Raw genomic sequence first — 18,548 nt, 5'->3', positions numbered from 1 at the left:
CTGTGATTGTTCTGGGTGGTTGTGCTCTTGTGCACTTTCCTGTGATTGTTCTGGATTGGCTTTTCCTGTGATTGTTCTGGGTGGCTGTGCCCTTGCACTTTCCTGTGATTGTTCTGGGTGGTTGTGCCTTGTACACACTTTCCTGTGATTGTTCTGGGTGGTTGTGTTCTTGTACACTTTACTGTGATTGTTCTGGGTGGTTGTGCCCTTGTACACTTTACTGTGATTGTTCTGGGTGGTTGTGCCCTTGTACACTTTCCTGTGATTGTTCTGGGTGGCTGTGCTCTTGCACAACACGTTCCTGTGATTGCTGTGGGTGGTTGTACCCTTGCACATAACACTTTACTGTGATTGTTCTGGGTGGTTGTGCCCTTGTACACTTTCCTGTGATTGTTCTGGGTGGTTGTGCCCTTGTACACTTTCCTGTGATTGTTCTGGGTGGTTGTGCTCTTGCACATAACATTTTCCTGTGATTGTTCTGGGTGGCTGTGCTCTTGCACAACACTTTCCTGTGATTGCTCTGGGTGGTTGTGCCCTTGTACACTTTACTGTGATTGTTCTGGGTGGTTGTGCCCTTGTACACTTTCCTGTGATTGTTCTGGGTGGTTGTGCTCTTGTACACTTTCCTGTGATTGTTCTGGGTGGTTGTGCCCTTGTACACTTTCCTGTGATTGTTCTGGGTGGTTGTGCCCTTGTACACTTTCCTGTGATTGTTCTGGGTGGTTGTGCTCTTGTACACTTTCCTGTGATTGTTCTGGGTGGTTGTACCCTTGCACATAACACTTTACTGTGATTGTTCTGGGTGGTTGTGCCCTTGTACACTTTCCTGTGATTGTTCTGGGTGGTTGTGCCCTTGCACATAACACTTTCCTGTGATTGTTCTGGGTGGTTGTGCTCTTGTACACTTTACTGTGATTGATCTGGGTGGTTGTACCCTTGCACATAACATTTTACTGTGATTGTTCTGGATGGTTGTGCCCTTGTACACTTTCCTGTGATTGTTCTGGGTGGTTGTGCTCTTGTACACTTTCCTGTGATTGTTCTGGGTGGTTGTGCCCTTGTACACTTTCCTGTGATTGTTCTGGGTGGTTGTGCCCTTGTACACTTTACTGTGATTGTTCTGGGTGGTTGTGCCCTTGTACACTTTCCTGTGATTGTTCTGGGTGGTTGTGCTCTTGTACACTTTCCTGTGATTGTTCTGGGTGGTTGTACCCTTCTACACTTTCCTGTGATTGTTCTGGGTGGCTGTGCTCTTGTACACTTTCCTGTGATTGTTCTGGGTGGTTGTACCCTTGCACATAACACTTTACTGTGATTGATCTGGTTGGTTGTACCCTTGTACACTTTCCTGTGATTGTTCTGGGTGGTTGTATCCTTGCACATAACACTTTACTGTGATTGCTCTGGGTGGTTGTGCCCTTGTACACTTTCCTGTGATTACTGTGATTGCTTTGGATGGTTATGCCCTTGCACATAACACTTTCCTGTGATTGTTCTGGGTGGTTGTGCCCTTGTACACTTTCCTGTGATTGTTCTGGGTGGTTGTGCTCTTGCACATAACACTTTACTGTGATTGTTCTGGGTGGTTGTGCCCTTGTACACTTTCCTGTGATTGCTCTGGGTGGTTGTGCTCTTGGACATAACACTTTCCTGTGATTGCTCTGGGTGGTTGTGCCCTTGTACACTTTACTGTGATTGTTCTGGGTGGTTGTGCACTTGTACACTTTACTGTGATTGTTCTGGGTGGTTGTGCCCTTGCACATAACACTTTACTGTGATTGTTCTGGGTGGTTGTGCCCTTGTACACTTTACTGTGATTGTTCTGGGTGGTTGTGCCCTTGTACACTTTCCTGTGATTGTTCTGGGTGGTTGTGCCCTTGTACACTTTCCTGTGATTGTTCTGGGTGGTTGTGCTCTTGTACACTTTCCTGTGATTGTTCTGGGTGGTTGTACCCTTGCACATAACACATTACTGTGATTGCTCTGGGTGGTTGTGCCCTTGCACATAACACTTTACTGTGATTGTTCTGGGTGGTTGTACCCTTGCACATAACATTTTACTGTGATTGTTCTGGGTGGTTGTGCCCTTGTACACTTTACTGTGATTGTTCTGGGTGGTTGTGCCCTTGTACACTTTCCTGTGATTGTTCTGGGTGGTTGTGCCCTTGTACACTTTCCTGTGATTGTTCTGGGTGGTTGTGCTCTTGTACACTTTCCTGTGATTGTTCTGGGTGGCTGTGCTCTTGTACACTTTCCTGTGATTGTACCGGGTGGTTGTGCCCTTGTACACTTTCCTGTGATTGTTCTGGGTGGTTGTGCCCTTCTACACTTTCCTGTGATTGTTCTGGGTGGCTGTGCTCTTGTACACTTTCCTGTGATTGTTCTGGGTAGTTGTGCCCTTGTACACTTTCCTGTGATTGTTCTGGGTGGTTGTGCCCTTCTACACTTTCCTGTGATTGTTCTGGGTGGCTGTGCTCTTGCACACTTTCCTGTGATTGTTCTGGGTAGTTGTGCCCTTGTACACTTTCCTGTGATTGTTCTGGGTGGTTGTGCCCTTGTACACTTTCCTGTGATTGTTCTGGGTGGTTGTGCCCTTCTACACTTTCCTGTGATTGTTCTGGGTGGTTGTGCCCTTGTACACTTTCCTGTGATTGTTCTGGGTGGTTGTATCCTTGCACATAACACTTTACTGTGATTGTTCTGGGTGGTTGTGCCCTTGTACACTTTCCTGTGATTGTTCTGGGTGGTTGTACCCTTGCACATAACACATTACTGTGATTGCTCTGGGTGGTTGTGCCCTTGCACATAACACTTTACTGTGATTGTTCTGGGTGGTTGTGCCCTTGTACACTTTACTGTGATTGTTCTGGGTGGTTGTGCCCTTGTACACTTTACTGTGATTGTTCTGGGTGGTTGTGCCCTTGTACACTTTCCTGTGATTGTTCTGGGTGGTTGTGCTCTTGTACACTTTCCTGTGATTATTCTGGATGGTTATGCCCTTGCACATAACACTTTCCTGTGATTGTTCTGGGTGGTTGTGCTCTTGTACACTTTCCTGTGATTGTTCTGGGTGGTTGTGCTCTTGTACACTTTCCTGTGATTGTTCTTAACACTTTACTGTGATTGTTCTGGGGTGGTTAACACTTTACTGTGTGGGTGGTTTGTACACTTTACTGTGATTGATCTGGGTGGTTGTACCCTTGCACATAACATTTTACTGTGATTGTTCTGGATGGTTGTGCCCTTGTACACTTTCCTGTGATTGTTCTGGGTGGCTGTGCTCTTGCACACTTTCCTGTGATTGTTCTGGGTAGTTGTGCTCTTGCACATAACACTTTACTGTGATTGTTCTGGGTGGTTGTACCCTTGTACACTTTCCTGTGATTGTTCTGGGTGGTTGTACCCTTGCACATAACACTTTACTGTGATTGTTCTGGGTGGTTGTGCTCTTGTACACTTTACTGTGATTGTTCTGGGTGGTTGTGCTCTTGTACACTTTCCTGGGTGGTTGTGCTCTTGTGATTGTTTTCCTGTGATTGTTCTGTGATTTACTGTGATTGCTCTGGGTGACATAACACTTTACTGTGATTGTTCTGGGTGGTTGTGCCCTTGTACACTTTACTGTGATTGTTCTGGGTGGTTGTGCCCTTGTACACTTTACTGTGATTGTTCTGGGTGGTTGTGCTCTGGGTGGTACACTTTCCTGTGATTGTTCTGAGTGTGCACACTTTCCTGTGTATTGTTCTGAAAAGTAGTCGTCAACCATTACAAGGAGACCTTGCCCTAAAAAGAGCCTGGCTGTTAACAGAGGAATTAGCCAGCAACCAATTAATCAAAGAATTCAAACTTCAACCACATGTGATCATGGATTATAAAGATCAATATTAGATTTCTAATAGGGTATTGTTGTAGGTCTGTTTCAAAAAAAAGTTAACGAATAATTAATTTTTCTTGTTTACGGTGTATGAATGTTTTTCAAGTGAAAATTAAATATGAATATGTAAAATGTTACATAGCTGTGTTTACAATGAGATGGAAGATTTGAGGAGTGTTTGGCAGCACACTTACAATAAATATATGACATAAGCGTGTATGAGAGGTGTTGGGAGTTCAGGTAGGCTAGATGCTTCTCCTATACAAAGCTGACTGTCACCACCACAGATTACGCACTATTGATAACATGTCCTTTTACACAATTTCACACTCACTGAATTCGAAATGATGAGTTCAATGACGATTTCTCTTTTCACTGTGTCACCAAGGAAAACATATGATAGGCATATATGCCAGGACAATGGAACATTTTCACAACAAAGTGTAAGTCTGAAAATAAATATTTTTATTCTTCAACATTGGTTCATACTTTTGTTTTCTTGAAGTTACTCTACTTAAGTGATGAGTAAGTTATATATGTCTCATTGTTTTATGTTCATTATATTTCATCAGTTAAAAACTGACTGATTTCTGATTTATTTCAAGATGTAACATGGCATTTGATTGGTCAATTGAAGTAATACATAATATACTATCTGACCCACTACATCCTGAAAACAACATCAGGAATGTTACTGAATGTTACTGAATGTTACTATGGCACCATGAGTCCTGAGCAAATTTCTAACTAAACCAAAACTGACACTGAATTATCATTTTCTTGCTTCTTCAAATCTACATGAATTAAAATAGGTTTAACGTTACTGTGAAATTTCTGGCAGTATATAGTGAGTATACTGTTGCAATATCCATTTCATTTTCTCAGCTCTGCATTGCCACTAAATCTTGATTTCTGATGCACTTCCTCAAATTTCAAAACATAGTAGGATCATCCCAGAATAAAAAAATAAATTCTGTTGTAATTTGAAATAAAAATTGATGTGAGAAATTTCTCAAAACATGCTTTACGTATGATATGAAATATCAGTACAGTATATGATACATAACAGAAAATTTGGTTAAAAAATAAACATACAATGGCAAAAGAAGACTTTCTAGCTTTAGTTGTTAGCAGCTGATATCAAGATCTGTCCATATCTTTTATATATGCAGAATTGAAACTGTTGAATTGTTTGCTTGGCCTCATAATCATCTGCTGTAAATAGCCATTAAATGGCAACCAACACAGTAAACATGTCAGCAATTTTTTTGTAGTAATACAGAATAAATCATTATTTAAGGGACATATTTATTCCCCTGTGAGGAACCCAGAATTATGATACAAATACATGTATGTGTAATATAAAACCATCTGATATACAGATTTTTTTTTGTCTTTTCAGAAAATAGCAAATGAAAGAGAAAAACTAAGGCCAAATTCCACAGACAGTGAGTACTATAGTATTACAATCCATCAGTTTCTGTTTACTTATCACCAAACAAAAAGCACAGGCCAGTGTGAATAGGACCAAAGCATGCTGGTTCTATCTAATTAGGTAATTCACAACACAAAACAAGTTTAAAGTACAATTTATATGATATTTAAAATCTGTTGTTCATATGAGTATATAAATGACGTTTCAATGTCTACTGTGAGTCTGTGGCCTTCACCAAACAAATGACCATTGTGAAGTCTATTTGCAGTAAGACATATGGTATATGAGATAGGAATAAGATCACAGGACTTGGTTGTAGTATAATCTTTTGTACACTGAGGTGGAAATTAGTGTGAAAGGATAGTGATAGGAAAATAGTGAAAACCTATTAAATGGGTGATCTTTCGTTTGTACATTTGGTGGTTAAAATATACTATCCCTTAAAAGAAAGTTGATTTGGTTACTCATAGTTTTAAATCTTATCATAAATGTGGGAGATTCTATGGGCCCCCTTGTCTCTGTTTAGTACCAGCCCACTTTAGCTTTTCCATATGGAATCCTTAACTTGCTACTTTAAAATATTGATATCCTTGTCCACTAAAATTTGGTGATCTGGAACTCTAATTGTTTCTGATCTGATCTGGTGAATTCCTTATCCACTACTGTAGTGATGACATGTTGATCTGTGATTGTTTCTGATCTGGTGAATTCCTTATCCACTACTGTAGTGATGACATGTTGATCTGTGATTGTTTCTGATCTGGTGAATTCCTTATCCACTACTGTAGTGATGACATGTTGATCACTGAGCCGTCTAAAATCTAATTTTGTACTTATTTTAGCGACAATTTTATTTTTGTTTATTAAAGTGTGTGATAATACCTAGGTCTGCTAGAATACATACCTACAGCATTAAACCTGTTTAATGTTGAAATTGATTACCACTGATTTATAGTTGTCCAGTTATTTTGTTTACCATTAACACACTCTATTACACTTAAATCCTTTTTTGACAAATTTGTGTTGACTTTATCTAGATTGAATATACAGTTAAAATATCCTCCATATATATATAATATTTACTATGATATATGTTTTATATGAACATTGAGGCTGTAATTAGGTTCTATTGAACACTCAAGGTTTACCGTGTAGGGTTAGATCACTGTAGTAATGGACTTTAATCACAATGCATTCTAACCCTAATGTACTTCATGGCTGTCAGACACAATGTCATCCTTTAACCTTTCCAATTTTGTTCTTCTAAAAAGAACAAAGTAATGCAAAATGTGTCTTGCCAAAAAGTAAAAGTAAAATTGAGAAATAGCTTTAGTTAAACCGCTTGAGCTAAGCAACAATATCTACATGGCCATGGTAAGTGGATTTATTGGGGTTGATACATATGGCTCTCTTGGGAAAGATTAAGTACTGACACCACTGTCCTGACGTACTACAGTGGTTAATTGTGTGTGAGGTACCGACGTACTACAGTGGTTAATTGTGTGTGAGGTACCGACGTACTACAGTGGTTAATTGTGTGTGAGGTACCGACGTACTACAGTGGTTAATTGTGTGTGAGGTACCGACGTACTACAGTGGTTAATTGTGTGTGAGGTACCGACGTACTACAGTGGTTAATTGTGTGTGAGGTACCGACGTACTACAGTGGTTAATTGTGTGTGAGGTACCGACGTACTACAGTGGTTAATTGTGTGTGAGGTACCGACGTACTACAGTGGTTAATTGTGTGTGAGGTACCGACGTACTACAGTGGTTAATTGTGTGTGAGGTACCGACGTACTACAGTGGTTAATTGTGTGTGAGGTACGTACTACAGTGGTTAATTGTGTGTGAGGTACCGACGTACTACAGTGGTTAATTGTGTGTGAGGTACCGACGTACTACAGTGGTTAATTGTGTGTGAGGTACTGACATACTACAGTAATCCAAGTTGTTCATCATAGTTTTCATCATGAATTGTTTATTTAATCTAAAGTTGTTTAACACTTTTTTTATAATGAATTGTTTATTAAATCTATAATTCCTAAAAACTAAAATTGCTAGACACTGTTTTCCTCAATAATTGTTTGTTAAAACTTAAAGTTACTTAAACAGGTTTTATCATTATTTAATTGTTAAATCTAAAAAAGCTTATGGCAGTTTTCATCAAACGGTTCATAACAGCTTCAACTTTTCATTCAATTTATTTTTCATCAAATTATTGTTCATCAACACCTCAAATTCTTTCAACTTAGTTTTCATCCAAGTAACAGTTTATCATACATTTTTATTTACCTTAGTTTTCACCAATCTTCTATCTGAGACCAAATATTAATTTGTCTGAGGTGTTTACACTCACTGTTTACCAAAATGTTAATTTGTCTGAGTCATTTACACTCACTGTTTACCCAGATGTTAATTTTTCTGAGTCATTCACACTCACTGTTTACCCAGATGTTAATTTTTCTGAGTCATTCACACTCACTGTTTACCCAAATGTTAATTTGTCTGAGATGTTTACACTGACTGTTTACCCAAATGGCAATTTGTCTGAGGTGTTTACACTCACTGTTTACCCAAATGGCAATTTGTCTGAGGTGTTTACACTCACTGTTTACCCAAATGTTAATTTGTCTGAGTCATTTACACTCACTGTTTACCCAAATGTTAATCTGTCTGAGGTGTTTACACTGACTGTTTACCCTAATGGCAATTTGTCTGAGACAATTACACTCACTGTTTACCCAAATGTTAATTAGTCTGAGGCGTTTACACTGACTGTTTACCCTAATGGCAATCTGTCTGAGGTGTTTACACTGACTGTTTACCCAAATGGCAATCTGTCTGAAGCGTTTACACTCACTGTTTACCCAAATATTAATTAGTCTGAGGCGTTTACACTGACTGTTTACCCTAATGGCAGTCTGTCTGAGGTGTTTACACTCACTGTTTACCCAAATGTTAATTAGTCTGAGGCGTTTACACTCACTGTTTACCCTAATGGCAATCTGTCTGAGGTGTTTACACTCACTGTTTACCCTAATGGCAATCTGTCTGAGACGTTTACACTCACTGTTTACCCCAATGTTCATTTGTCTGAGGCGTTTACACTCACTGTTTACCCAAATGGCAATTTGTCTGAGGCGTTTACACTGACTGTTTACCCTAATGGCAATCTGTCTGAGGCGTTTACACTCACTGTTTACCCAAATGTTAATTAGTCTGAGGCGTTTACACTGACTGTTTACCCTAATGGCAATCTGTCTGAGGTGTTTACACTCACTGTTTACCCTAATGGCAATCTGTCTGAGATGTTTACACTCACTGTTTACCCAAATGTTAATTAGTCTGAGGCGTTTACACTGAATGTTTACCCTAATGGCAATCTGTCTGAGGTGTTTACACTCACTGTTTACCCTAATGGCAATCTGTCTGAGGTGTTTACACTCACTGTTTACCCAAATGTTAATTAGTCTGAGGCGTTTACACTGACTGTTTACCCTAATGGCAATTTGTCTGAGGCGTTTACACTGACTGTTTACCCTAATGGCAATCTGTCTGAAGCGTTTACACTCACTGTTTACCCAAATGTTAATTAGTCTGAGGCGTTTACACTGACTGTTTACCCTAATGGCAATCTGTCTGAGGTGTTTACACTGACTGTTTACCCAAATGGCAATCTGTCTGAAGCGTTTACACTCACTGTTTACCCAAATATTAATTAGTCTGAGGTGTTTACACTGACTGTTAACCCTAATGGCAATTTGTCTGAGGTGTTTACACTCACTGTTTACCCAAATGTTAATTTGTCTGAGGCGTTTACACTGACTGTTTACCCTAATGGCAATCTGTCTGAGGCATTTACACTGACTGTTTACCCAAATGTTAATACATAATGAGGCTCAGTTTTATAGAATTCTAGAAAGCTGTTGTATAAATGTCTTTTGATCTTGTCAGGTAACAATGATTTGGAGCAGCAGTTACGCATGCAGCAAATCATGCTGAGGAGACAAGAACTGCTCGACAAAATCAAGGTAAGTGTGTTAGTGATCACACCTGTCCTGCCATCTTGTTTCTTTCCATCTTAGTAAAATAAACTTGTTATCTTGTTGGAAGTTCTGAAATTTTATAGAAACAATCTGAAATGGCCAATTTTTCTTTAAGCCTAAAAAAAATAGATCAGTATTTTACTCTAAATCACAGGAATATCTTGCTTCAGAATCTAATTTCCTAAAAATTGTTCTCCTGTCCTGTACATATTGATGTTCAGAAGTCTAGATTAAGGGCAGAGTATTAAGATGAAAACTCTTTTCTTGTAAAGAAATCTAATTTCTGACTGAAAGGCAACATTTTCTCCCTGTTGAAGTTATAACTGATTATATCTTTCAGCATGAACAATTAGTTAACAACGACTATACAAGCAGACGACCACGATCTCTCAGCGCACGACGGCGATACACACCTTCCCCTGTACAGCCCCCTCCCTCACGAAGATCACTACCAGATTTAAACAAGGGAGACTACTCCTATCGACCTCAAGGTCAAGGTATGTATCGTTCATTTGATTTTCCTTGTAAAAGATCTTTATTATTAAGGGATGTAGGTATAAAGCTGACAATGAATAACTGGTATTGTTATAAAATGTCTCATTTGGAATCAGTTTCATCCCTCAAGAGTAGGTACTTTTTAATCAAATTTGAACGAATATTCTTTATTGAAAAATATAAGTACTTTGGTATCACACTTTTTTTAAGCATTGTGAGTCAGGAAAGAAAATGGCTGGAACAGAAATATTCATGTTGTTTTGATTTGAAAGCTTGCATACATCTGATTCCATGACATGCATGTACTTACATTTACTACTTACTTAGATTCCTAATTCTGCTAGTTATTACCTTCCAATTAATGATTGAAAGGGGAATTGCCACTGTCCATCCATCACCATCACCATCCATCACCAACCATCCATCACCATCACCATCCATCACCATCACCATCCACCACCATCACTATCCATCACCATCACCATCCACCACCATCACCATCCATCACCATCCACCACCATCACCATCCATCACCATCCACCACCATCACCATCCATCACCATCAACATCACCATCCATCACCATCACCATCCATCACCATCACCATCCACCACCATCACCATCCATCACCATCACCATCCACCACCATCACCATCCATCACCATCACCATCCATCACCATCACCATCCAAAACCATCACTGTCCATCCCCATTACCATCACCATCACCATCACCGTCCATCACCATCACCATCCATTACCATCACCATCCATCACCATCATCATCCACCACCATCACCATCCATCACCATCACCATCACCGTCCATCACCATCACCATCCATCACCATCACCGTCCATCCCCATCACCCATCCATCACCATCACCATCCATCACCATCACCATTACCATTCATCCCCATCACTGTCCATCACCATCACTCCCCATCACCATCACCATCACCATCTATCACCATCCATCACCATCACCATTCATCACCATCACCATTCATCACCATCACCATTCATCACCATCACCATCCATCACCATCACCATCACCATTCATCCCCATCACCATCACCATCCATCACCATCACCATTCATCCCCATCACCATCACCATCACCATCCATCACAATCACCTTCACCATCACCGTCCATCACCATTACTCCCCATCACCGTTACCATCACCATCCATCACCATTCATCACCATACATCCCCATCACCATCACCATCACTATTCATCACCATCACCATTCATCACCATCACCATCCATCCCCATCACCATCCATCCCCATCACCATCCATCCCCATCACCCATCCATCACCATCACCATCCATCCCCATCACCAATCCATCCCCATCACCATCCATCATCCATCACTCATCCATCCTCATCACCATCACCATCCCAATCACCCGTCTATCCCCATCACCCATCCATCCCCATCACCATCCCCATCACCATCACCATCCATCCCCATCACCATCACCATCCATCACCATCCCAATCACCCATCCATCCCCATCACCATCCATCCCCATCACCATCCATCCCAATCACCATCCATCCCCATCAGCATCACCATCCATCACCATCACCATCACCGTCCATCACCATCACTCCCCATCACCATCACCATCCATCACCATTCATCACCATTCATCCCCACCACCATCACCATCCATCACCATCACCATCACCATACATCCCCATCACCATCACCATTCATCACCATCACCATTCATCACCATCACCATCACCATCCATCCCCATCACCATCCATCCCCATCACCCATCCATCCCCATCACCATCCATCCCGATCCCCATCACCCATCCATCACAATCACCATCCATCCCCATCACCATCACCATCCATCCCCATCACCATCACCATCCCAATCACCCATCCATCCCCATCACCCATCCATCCCAATCACCCATCCATCACCATCACCATCCATCCCTATCACCATCCCCATCACCATCACCATCCAAATGTTAGCTTTTGGTGCAAATGTTGATAGGCATAAAATCTCCTTTATAAGTGTCCCAGAGTACTGGGGGTTTGGAGCCCCGGAATGAATAATTTTTGGGAAAAAAATATCTTTTTTTTTACTAATGTCAAATCTTTTGTTCTGTTCATGTTTATTGGTGTTGAGATTGATCAGTAAACACCTTTATAAGTGTACCAAGGTACTGATGTTTGGTTTGAGGGTTGATGTAGGTGTAATTGATTACTTTCAGGAGTTTTTATCAATGATTTTTGAGAAAGAAGTCTTGGTTTTTTTAACATTTTGGACTTATACTTTTTGTGTCAAATCTAATCTGATCCAATGGAAAGATTTTGTTGCCAGTGTTGAAATACATTTCCTGTTCAAATATCAGTACATTGGGATGTACATTCCAGTGGATGAAACCACCCCTAAAGCTAAGATTTCATGATAACCAATGCAAGGCTTTTGTACCTTAGGCACTATTCTTGTCATACTCCCCAAAAAAGTTCGAGGAGGAAGTATTGCCTTTTGTTTCATTTAAACTAGCATAATGAAATAATGTATATACAAATTCAGGGCTCAAAACCCCTACATTACAGAGTTATTGGCCACTGTCAAAATTTTGTGTCCAATAGAGTTGTTTTTAGGAATCATTCATTAGTTTCAGCAAAACTCTCTGTACAGCAGGATTTAGTGTATTGTTTCCTATCAATAAAATCTCCAGGAGTATGATGTTGGCCAATGGAAGTCTCAACAGCTGTGTTCCTTACCCCCTATATATGTATATATATTGATCCCTGGAATATCAGTTTCCCCTGGAGTCAAACTTTGAGGTAAAAATGTACATTGATTTAGATGTTTACATTACAGAGCACTCAGAGATTTCAGTCAACAATCATGGCATTTTATTGAGTTGATGATCTTAATAAAACCTGGATTAACGTAAAAGTCCACACAACACCCAGTTACCACTAGAGTTAAATCCCTTGGATTAACTCTCCATCTTTACGGTGATATTTCGGCTCCTTTGGAAATAAACACTTTCTAGTGCTCTGCTTTATCAGACTTGTTGGTGGCGCCCCCTGTGAAGTTTTGTCTATTGAACATCAATATGATTGTGAATTATAAAAATCCAACAGACTAGATGTCTAAATGTTTCTGTTTTTTCTTCACCTCCTGACTCTGTGGTGATAAGAGTACCTTTGTGCCTAGGGAGGGTAATTGACATAGTTTCCTGGGGAGCTGAGGACCTGAGGGCCAGAAATGATGTTAACATACCTTTATCTGGTGAATATGGTGGCCTGTGGATGTGACATGATAGCAGGGCTTTCCACTAATCCCAAAGCTGATAACAGTGTTATATAAGTGTAATTGTTCATTTTAAAATCTTTTAAAACTTTGATTGTTTGTACAACAAATTCAAATATTACTTTTTTTTTTAAATTATGCATTGTTGCATCCTAATTACATAAACAGATATCTAAATTTTCAAAAGATGATTTCCCCCCTGAAGTAATTTCACATGGACTAATCAGGTGTCGGATATGAACCATGTCCTTAGGATGTATAATGTACCACTAGTGGTCAGTACATATTGTCCACAGAGCAGGAGAACAACCAATCACATGATCATCCACTATGAGACGATGCCAGCTGTTACTTCACGGCAGTTCCAGCTTTGAACAATCCCTTTTTTGTAACAAGAAAAGTTTTGTGTATACTTATATATCATTTCAACCATGATTTGAAAGATTAATATTTTCATAATTAAATCGGGCATGCTGGAAATGGATTTTATTCTCATGTGTGAGAATTCCATGGAACAAACATTTTAAAATGAATCCAAGAGGAAGTCATTGGAGGTCTTATGACCCACGAACACAGAAAACATGGCAGTGGGGAGATTCTCAATCAGGTAATTTTCAAAAATTTTACTAGGCAACGAGGAACACAATGATGAGCAACTGTCATAAGAAACCAGAGGACAACAATATGGTGTCAGAAAGAAAATGGGTCAAAGTTTATAGTGTTGAAGGATACCATGACTTTGAAAAAAATGTGGAAAGGATTGGAAAAATGTAAAGGTTTGGAGTATAACATACAGCTAGCTCATTCAGGGGGTATTCAAAGCAAGTAACAAAATGATTAAGCTAGTCCAGTAACTCAGTGTTTGATCATGTTGCGTAATTGATTGTGTAAGCCAAGTAACTTAATGTTTGATCATGTTAAGTAACTTAATGTTTGATCATGTTAAGTAACTTAATGTTTGATCATGTTAAGTAACTTATTGTTTGATCATGTTAAGTAACTTATTGTTTGATCATGTTAAGTAACTTAATGTTTGATCATGTTAAGTAACTTATTGTTTGATCATGTTAAGTAACTTATTGTTTGATCATGTTAAGTAACTTATTGTTTGATCATGTTAAGTAACTTATTGTTTGATCATGTTAAGTAAAGTTAAGTAACTTAATGTTTGATCATGTTAAGTAACTTAATGTTTGAGCAAGTCAAGTAACTTTAAGTAACTTATTGTTTGAGCAAGTCAAGTAACTTAATGTTTGAGCAAGTCATGAAACTTAATGTTTGAGCAAGTCATGAAACTTAATGTTTGAGGTAGACAAGTAACTTATTGTTTGAGCAAGTCATGAAACTTAATGTTTGAGGTAGACAAGTAACTTATTGTTTGAGGTAGACAAGTAACTTAATGTTTGAGCAAGCCAAATAGTTTAATGTTTGAGGTAGACAAGTAACTTAATGTTTGATCATGTTAAGTAACTTAATGTTTGAGGTAGACAAGTAACTTATTGTTTGAGGTAGACAAGTAACTTAATGTTTGAGCAAGCCAAATAGTTTAATGTTTGAGCTAGACAAGTAACTTAATGTTTGATCATGTTAAGTAACTTAATGTTTGAGCAAGCCAAGTAACTTTGAGCAAGTCACTAAACTCAGTGATTGAGCAAGTCACAAAATTGATGAGGTACGTCAAGTAGCTCATCATGTGACTTGTTAATTGTATCAATAATCATTCCTATATTGGTTTAGTGTTAAATCATCAACCACTTTTAGTATCTGTACAGTTCAACATCTGTTTGATGTAATGTCAAATGCTGGTTGCTTGTGGATGAACAATAATGAGCATTGAAGACGTTTGTACAACTTTCTGTCAAGATTTCTATTAAGAATGAGTCATCACAAATGCATACTCTACTTGTTGAGATAATAATAAAGTGGCTATAGGCAAACAGCACTCTTAAGTACATATATACTGTTTATCATAATACACCATAGATCAGTTAGATTTTACAGGGTCACTAGAGTATTAAGAATCTGATTTGTATAGTGTGCTATTGAACAGGCATTCTTTGGTTACCATAGGTGTCTGCTCATTTTCAACAAATGACACCATTGCAGGCTATGCCAAATTTAAGTTGAATAAACTTATTAGAATTAATCTCACCTTTTTTGAATAAGAGTTCTATACAAGGGTGATAATGCTTCACTGATCCTCCAAACTCTGATGTGTTTTTAGTGTATGACTAAAGGAGTACATGAATGTGTTTTGCGTTTGATAGACAGCATCTATGAATTTGTTTGGTTAGCAGGTTGACTACACAAGAGGGGTCGGAAGATTCACACCATGGTGTGTATGAAGCGATATTTCACACTTTCAATAAAACCAATGATAGGTAAATGTTTTTGTAAAGACAGGTATTCAATATGTACATCAGGTATACCTCACCCAATAAAAGAGTATTACTACCGATCTTTTGTATGGCAGCCAATGAAAAGGCTGACCAATATCAGATGAAAAGACCGTCTTTTACTGCCGTTATTTGCAAAACAAAGTATGACATACATTAAACATCTAGAGAAATTGTCCAGGGAAAATATTCATTTGAATAGCTATCCCATAGCAACACTGTGCTGTGTGTTCCGTTATACGTGGGGCTATTACGGAGGTTACACCCGGCCACAATAAACACCTCATATCAATAGAATTAGTCAAACATTTGCCTACTACTTCTCATATATTGTCTAACTTATTGAAGTCAACCTGATAGAACGTCGAGTCTTGAGGATATCACTAAATTATTTGTGCATGGTGTTCTTCATTAAGTTTGAACCAGCTACAGTGGGGTTTGTTGGCGTGTTCTGGTCGATATATGTAGATGTACTTAGAATGAAGTGATAACAGTGAGAAAGGGAGACAATATTCGGATCATGTCCCACATAGTATGGAAAACTGGTATGTAGATGCAGGAAATCGTGTCGTCAAGGATTACCTGAAACATGATCGGCATCGAGGTAAATCACAACTTAATTTGATTCATTTATAGAAAGCTGAATCACATTATATGTTAATTAAATTTTAATTCATCTTTTTGTCAATTTAATTTTTCTCTGTCCCCATGGATGATCACTATCCCAACATTTATTATTTGTTTTTTGGTTTACTGATTAAGAATATATTGCTGATACTCCAAGTGTGATAAAAGAATAGAGTTATGATATTCTTGTGTGATACAGAAATAAAGTTATGATATTCTTGTGTGATAAAGGAATAAAGTTATGATATTCTTATGAGTTAAAAGAATAAAATTATGATATTCCTGTGTGATAAAGGAATAAAGTTACGATATTCTTGTGTGATAAAGGAATAAAGTTATGTGTGATAAAGGAAGAAAATGTGATAAAGGATAAAGGAATAAAGTTATGATATTCTTGTGTGATAAAGGAATAAAGTTATGATATTCCTGTGTGATAAAGGAATAAAGTTATGATATTCTGTGTGATAAAGTAAAGTTATGAAGTTATGATTTTCCTTTGTGATAAAGGAATAAAGTTATGATCTTCCTGTAGGTTAAAAGAATATAGTTTTAATCCCCTGTGTGTTAAAAGAATAAAGTTACGATCTTCCTGTGTGATAAAGGAATAAAGTTATGATTTTCCTGTATGATAAAGGAATAAAGTTATGATATTCCTGTATGATAAAGGAATAAAGTTATGATTTTCCTTTGTGATAAAGGAATAAAGTTATGATCTTCCTGTAGGTTAAAAGAATATAGTTTTAATCTCCTGTGTGTTAAAAGAATAAAGTTATGTGTGATCTTCCTGTGTGATAAAGGAAAAGAATAAATGTGATGAAGGAATAAAGTTATGATCTTTTCATGTGTTAAAAGAATAAAGTTATAATCTGTGAATTAAAAGAATAAAGTTATAATCTTTCGGTATGTTAAAAGAATAAAGTTACGATCTTCTCATGTGTTAAAAGAATAGACTTATGATCTTCCTGTGTGACAAAAGAATAAAGTTATGTTATCTTTTTGTGGTAAAAGAATAAAGTTATGATCTTCTTATGTGTTGAAATAATAGAGTTATGATCTTCCTTTGTGATAAAGAATAAAGTTACGATCTTCTCATGTGTTAAAAGAACACAACATCTAAATCAACTGTAGACACCTGTAAGTTCTAGTTACCTGTGGCCAGGGTTATAGAAATATACCCTTTACCATGTAAATCAACTGTAGACACCTGTAAGTTCTAGTTATCTGTGGCCAGGGTTTTAGAAATATCCCCTTTACCATCTAAATCAACTGTAGACACCTGTAAGTTCTAGTTATCTGTGGCCAGGGTTATAGAAATATCCCCTTTACCATCTAAATCAACTGTAGACACCTGTAAGTTCTAGTTATCTGTGGCCAGGGTTATAGAAATATCCCCTTTACCATCTAAATCAACTGTAGACACCTGTAAGTTCTAGTTACCTGTGGCCAGGGTTACAGAAATATCCCCTTTACCATGTAAATAAACTGTAGACACCTGTAAGTTCTAGTTATCTGTGGCCAGGGTTATAGAAATATCCCCTTTACCATGTAAATCAACTGTAGACACCTGTAAGTTCTAGTTACCTGTGGCCAGGGTTATAGAAATATCCCCTTTACCATGTAAATCAACTGTAGACACCTATAAGTTCTAGTTACCTGTGGCCAGGGTTATAGAAATATCCCCTTTACCATGTAAATCAACTGTAGACACCTATAAGTTCTAGTTACCTGTGGCCAGAGTTATAGAAATATCCCCTTTACCATGTAAATCAACTGTAGACACCTGTAAGTTCTAGTTACCTGTGGCCAGGGTTATAGAAATATCCTCTTTACCATGTAAATCAACTGCAGATACCTATAAGTTCTAGAGGTCAGACATTCTGCTCCAGTTAGCAGCTAGGGGTCAGACATTCTGCTCCAGTTATCAGGTGAAATTCAGACATTCAGATCTGGTTATCAGGTGAAATTCAGACATTCTGGTCCAGTTATCAGTTGAAGGTCAGACATTCTGGCCCAGTTATCAGGCGAAATTCAGACATTCAGATCTGGTTATCAGGTGAAATTCAGACATTCTGGTCCAGTTATCAGTTGAAGGTCAGACATTCTGGTCCAGTTATCAGTTGAAGGTCAGACATTCTGGTCCAGTTATCAGTTGAAGGTCAGACATTCTGGTCCAGTTATCAGTTGAAGGTCAGACATTCTGGTCCAGTTATCAGTTGAAGGTTATCAGGTGAAATTCATTCTGGTCCAGTTATCAGTTGAAGGTCAGATATTCTGGTCCAGTTATCAGTTGAAGGTCAGACATTCTGGTCCAGTTATCAGTTGAAGGTCAGACATTCTGGTCCAGTTATCAGTTGAAGGTCAGACG

The 18,548-nt window shown here is 38.4% G+C and overlaps 3 protein-coding genes across 3 annotated transcripts in view; 1 reads left to right on the top strand and 2 right to left on the bottom strand.

Annotated features, from left to right (window-relative positions):
• Positions 1-1,106: 1,106 nt before the first annotated feature.
• LOC132550884 (pyrroline-5-carboxylate reductase 1-like) lies at positions 1,107-1,763 on the bottom strand. Its single transcript, XM_060214981.1, has one exon. It carries the CDS (start codon positions 1,761-1,763, stop codon positions 1,107-1,109), a length of 657 nt encoding a protein of 218 aa, XP_060070964.1.
• Positions 1,764-2,096: 333 nt separating this feature from the next.
• Positions 2,097-2,807, bottom strand: LOC132550883 (sex-determining region Y protein-like). Its single transcript, XM_060214980.1, has one exon. It carries the CDS (start codon positions 2,805-2,807, stop codon positions 2,097-2,099), a length of 711 nt encoding a protein of 236 aa, XP_060070963.1.
• A 13,283-nt stretch (positions 2,808-16,090) lies between these two features.
• LOC132550904 (uncharacterized) overlaps positions 16,091-18,548 on the top strand; it is a 45,674-nt gene continuing 43,216 nt past the window's right edge. Inside the window, exon 1 of the mRNA XM_060215002.1 lies at positions 16,091-16,160. Within this exon, the coding sequence (XP_060070985.1) occupies positions 16,091-16,160 (70 nt within the window). The remainder of the gene's footprint in view (positions 16,161-18,548) is intronic.

The sequence above is a fragment of the Ylistrum balloti genome, unplaced genomic scaffold (genome assembly GCF_031769215.1).
Source record: "Ylistrum balloti isolate Yb309-2 unplaced genomic scaffold, AGI_CSIRO_Ybal_v1 Utg370156, whole genome shotgun sequence".
In the NCBI taxonomy this organism is placed as follows: Eukaryota; Metazoa; Mollusca; class Bivalvia; order Pectinida; family Pectinidae; genus Ylistrum; species Ylistrum balloti.
This window is presented reverse-complemented; position numbering and strand designations above follow the sequence as displayed.

What these genes read in the sequence shown, in the direction of transcription:
- LOC132550884 (XM_060214981.1), bottom strand. Translation starts at nt 1,763, where the DNA reads ATGTGCAAGGGCACAACCACCCAGAACAATCACAGTAAAGTGTACAAG.
- LOC132550883 (XM_060214980.1), bottom strand. Translation starts at nt 2,807, where the DNA reads ATGTGCAAGGGCACAACCACCCAGAGCAATCACAGTAATGTGTTATGT.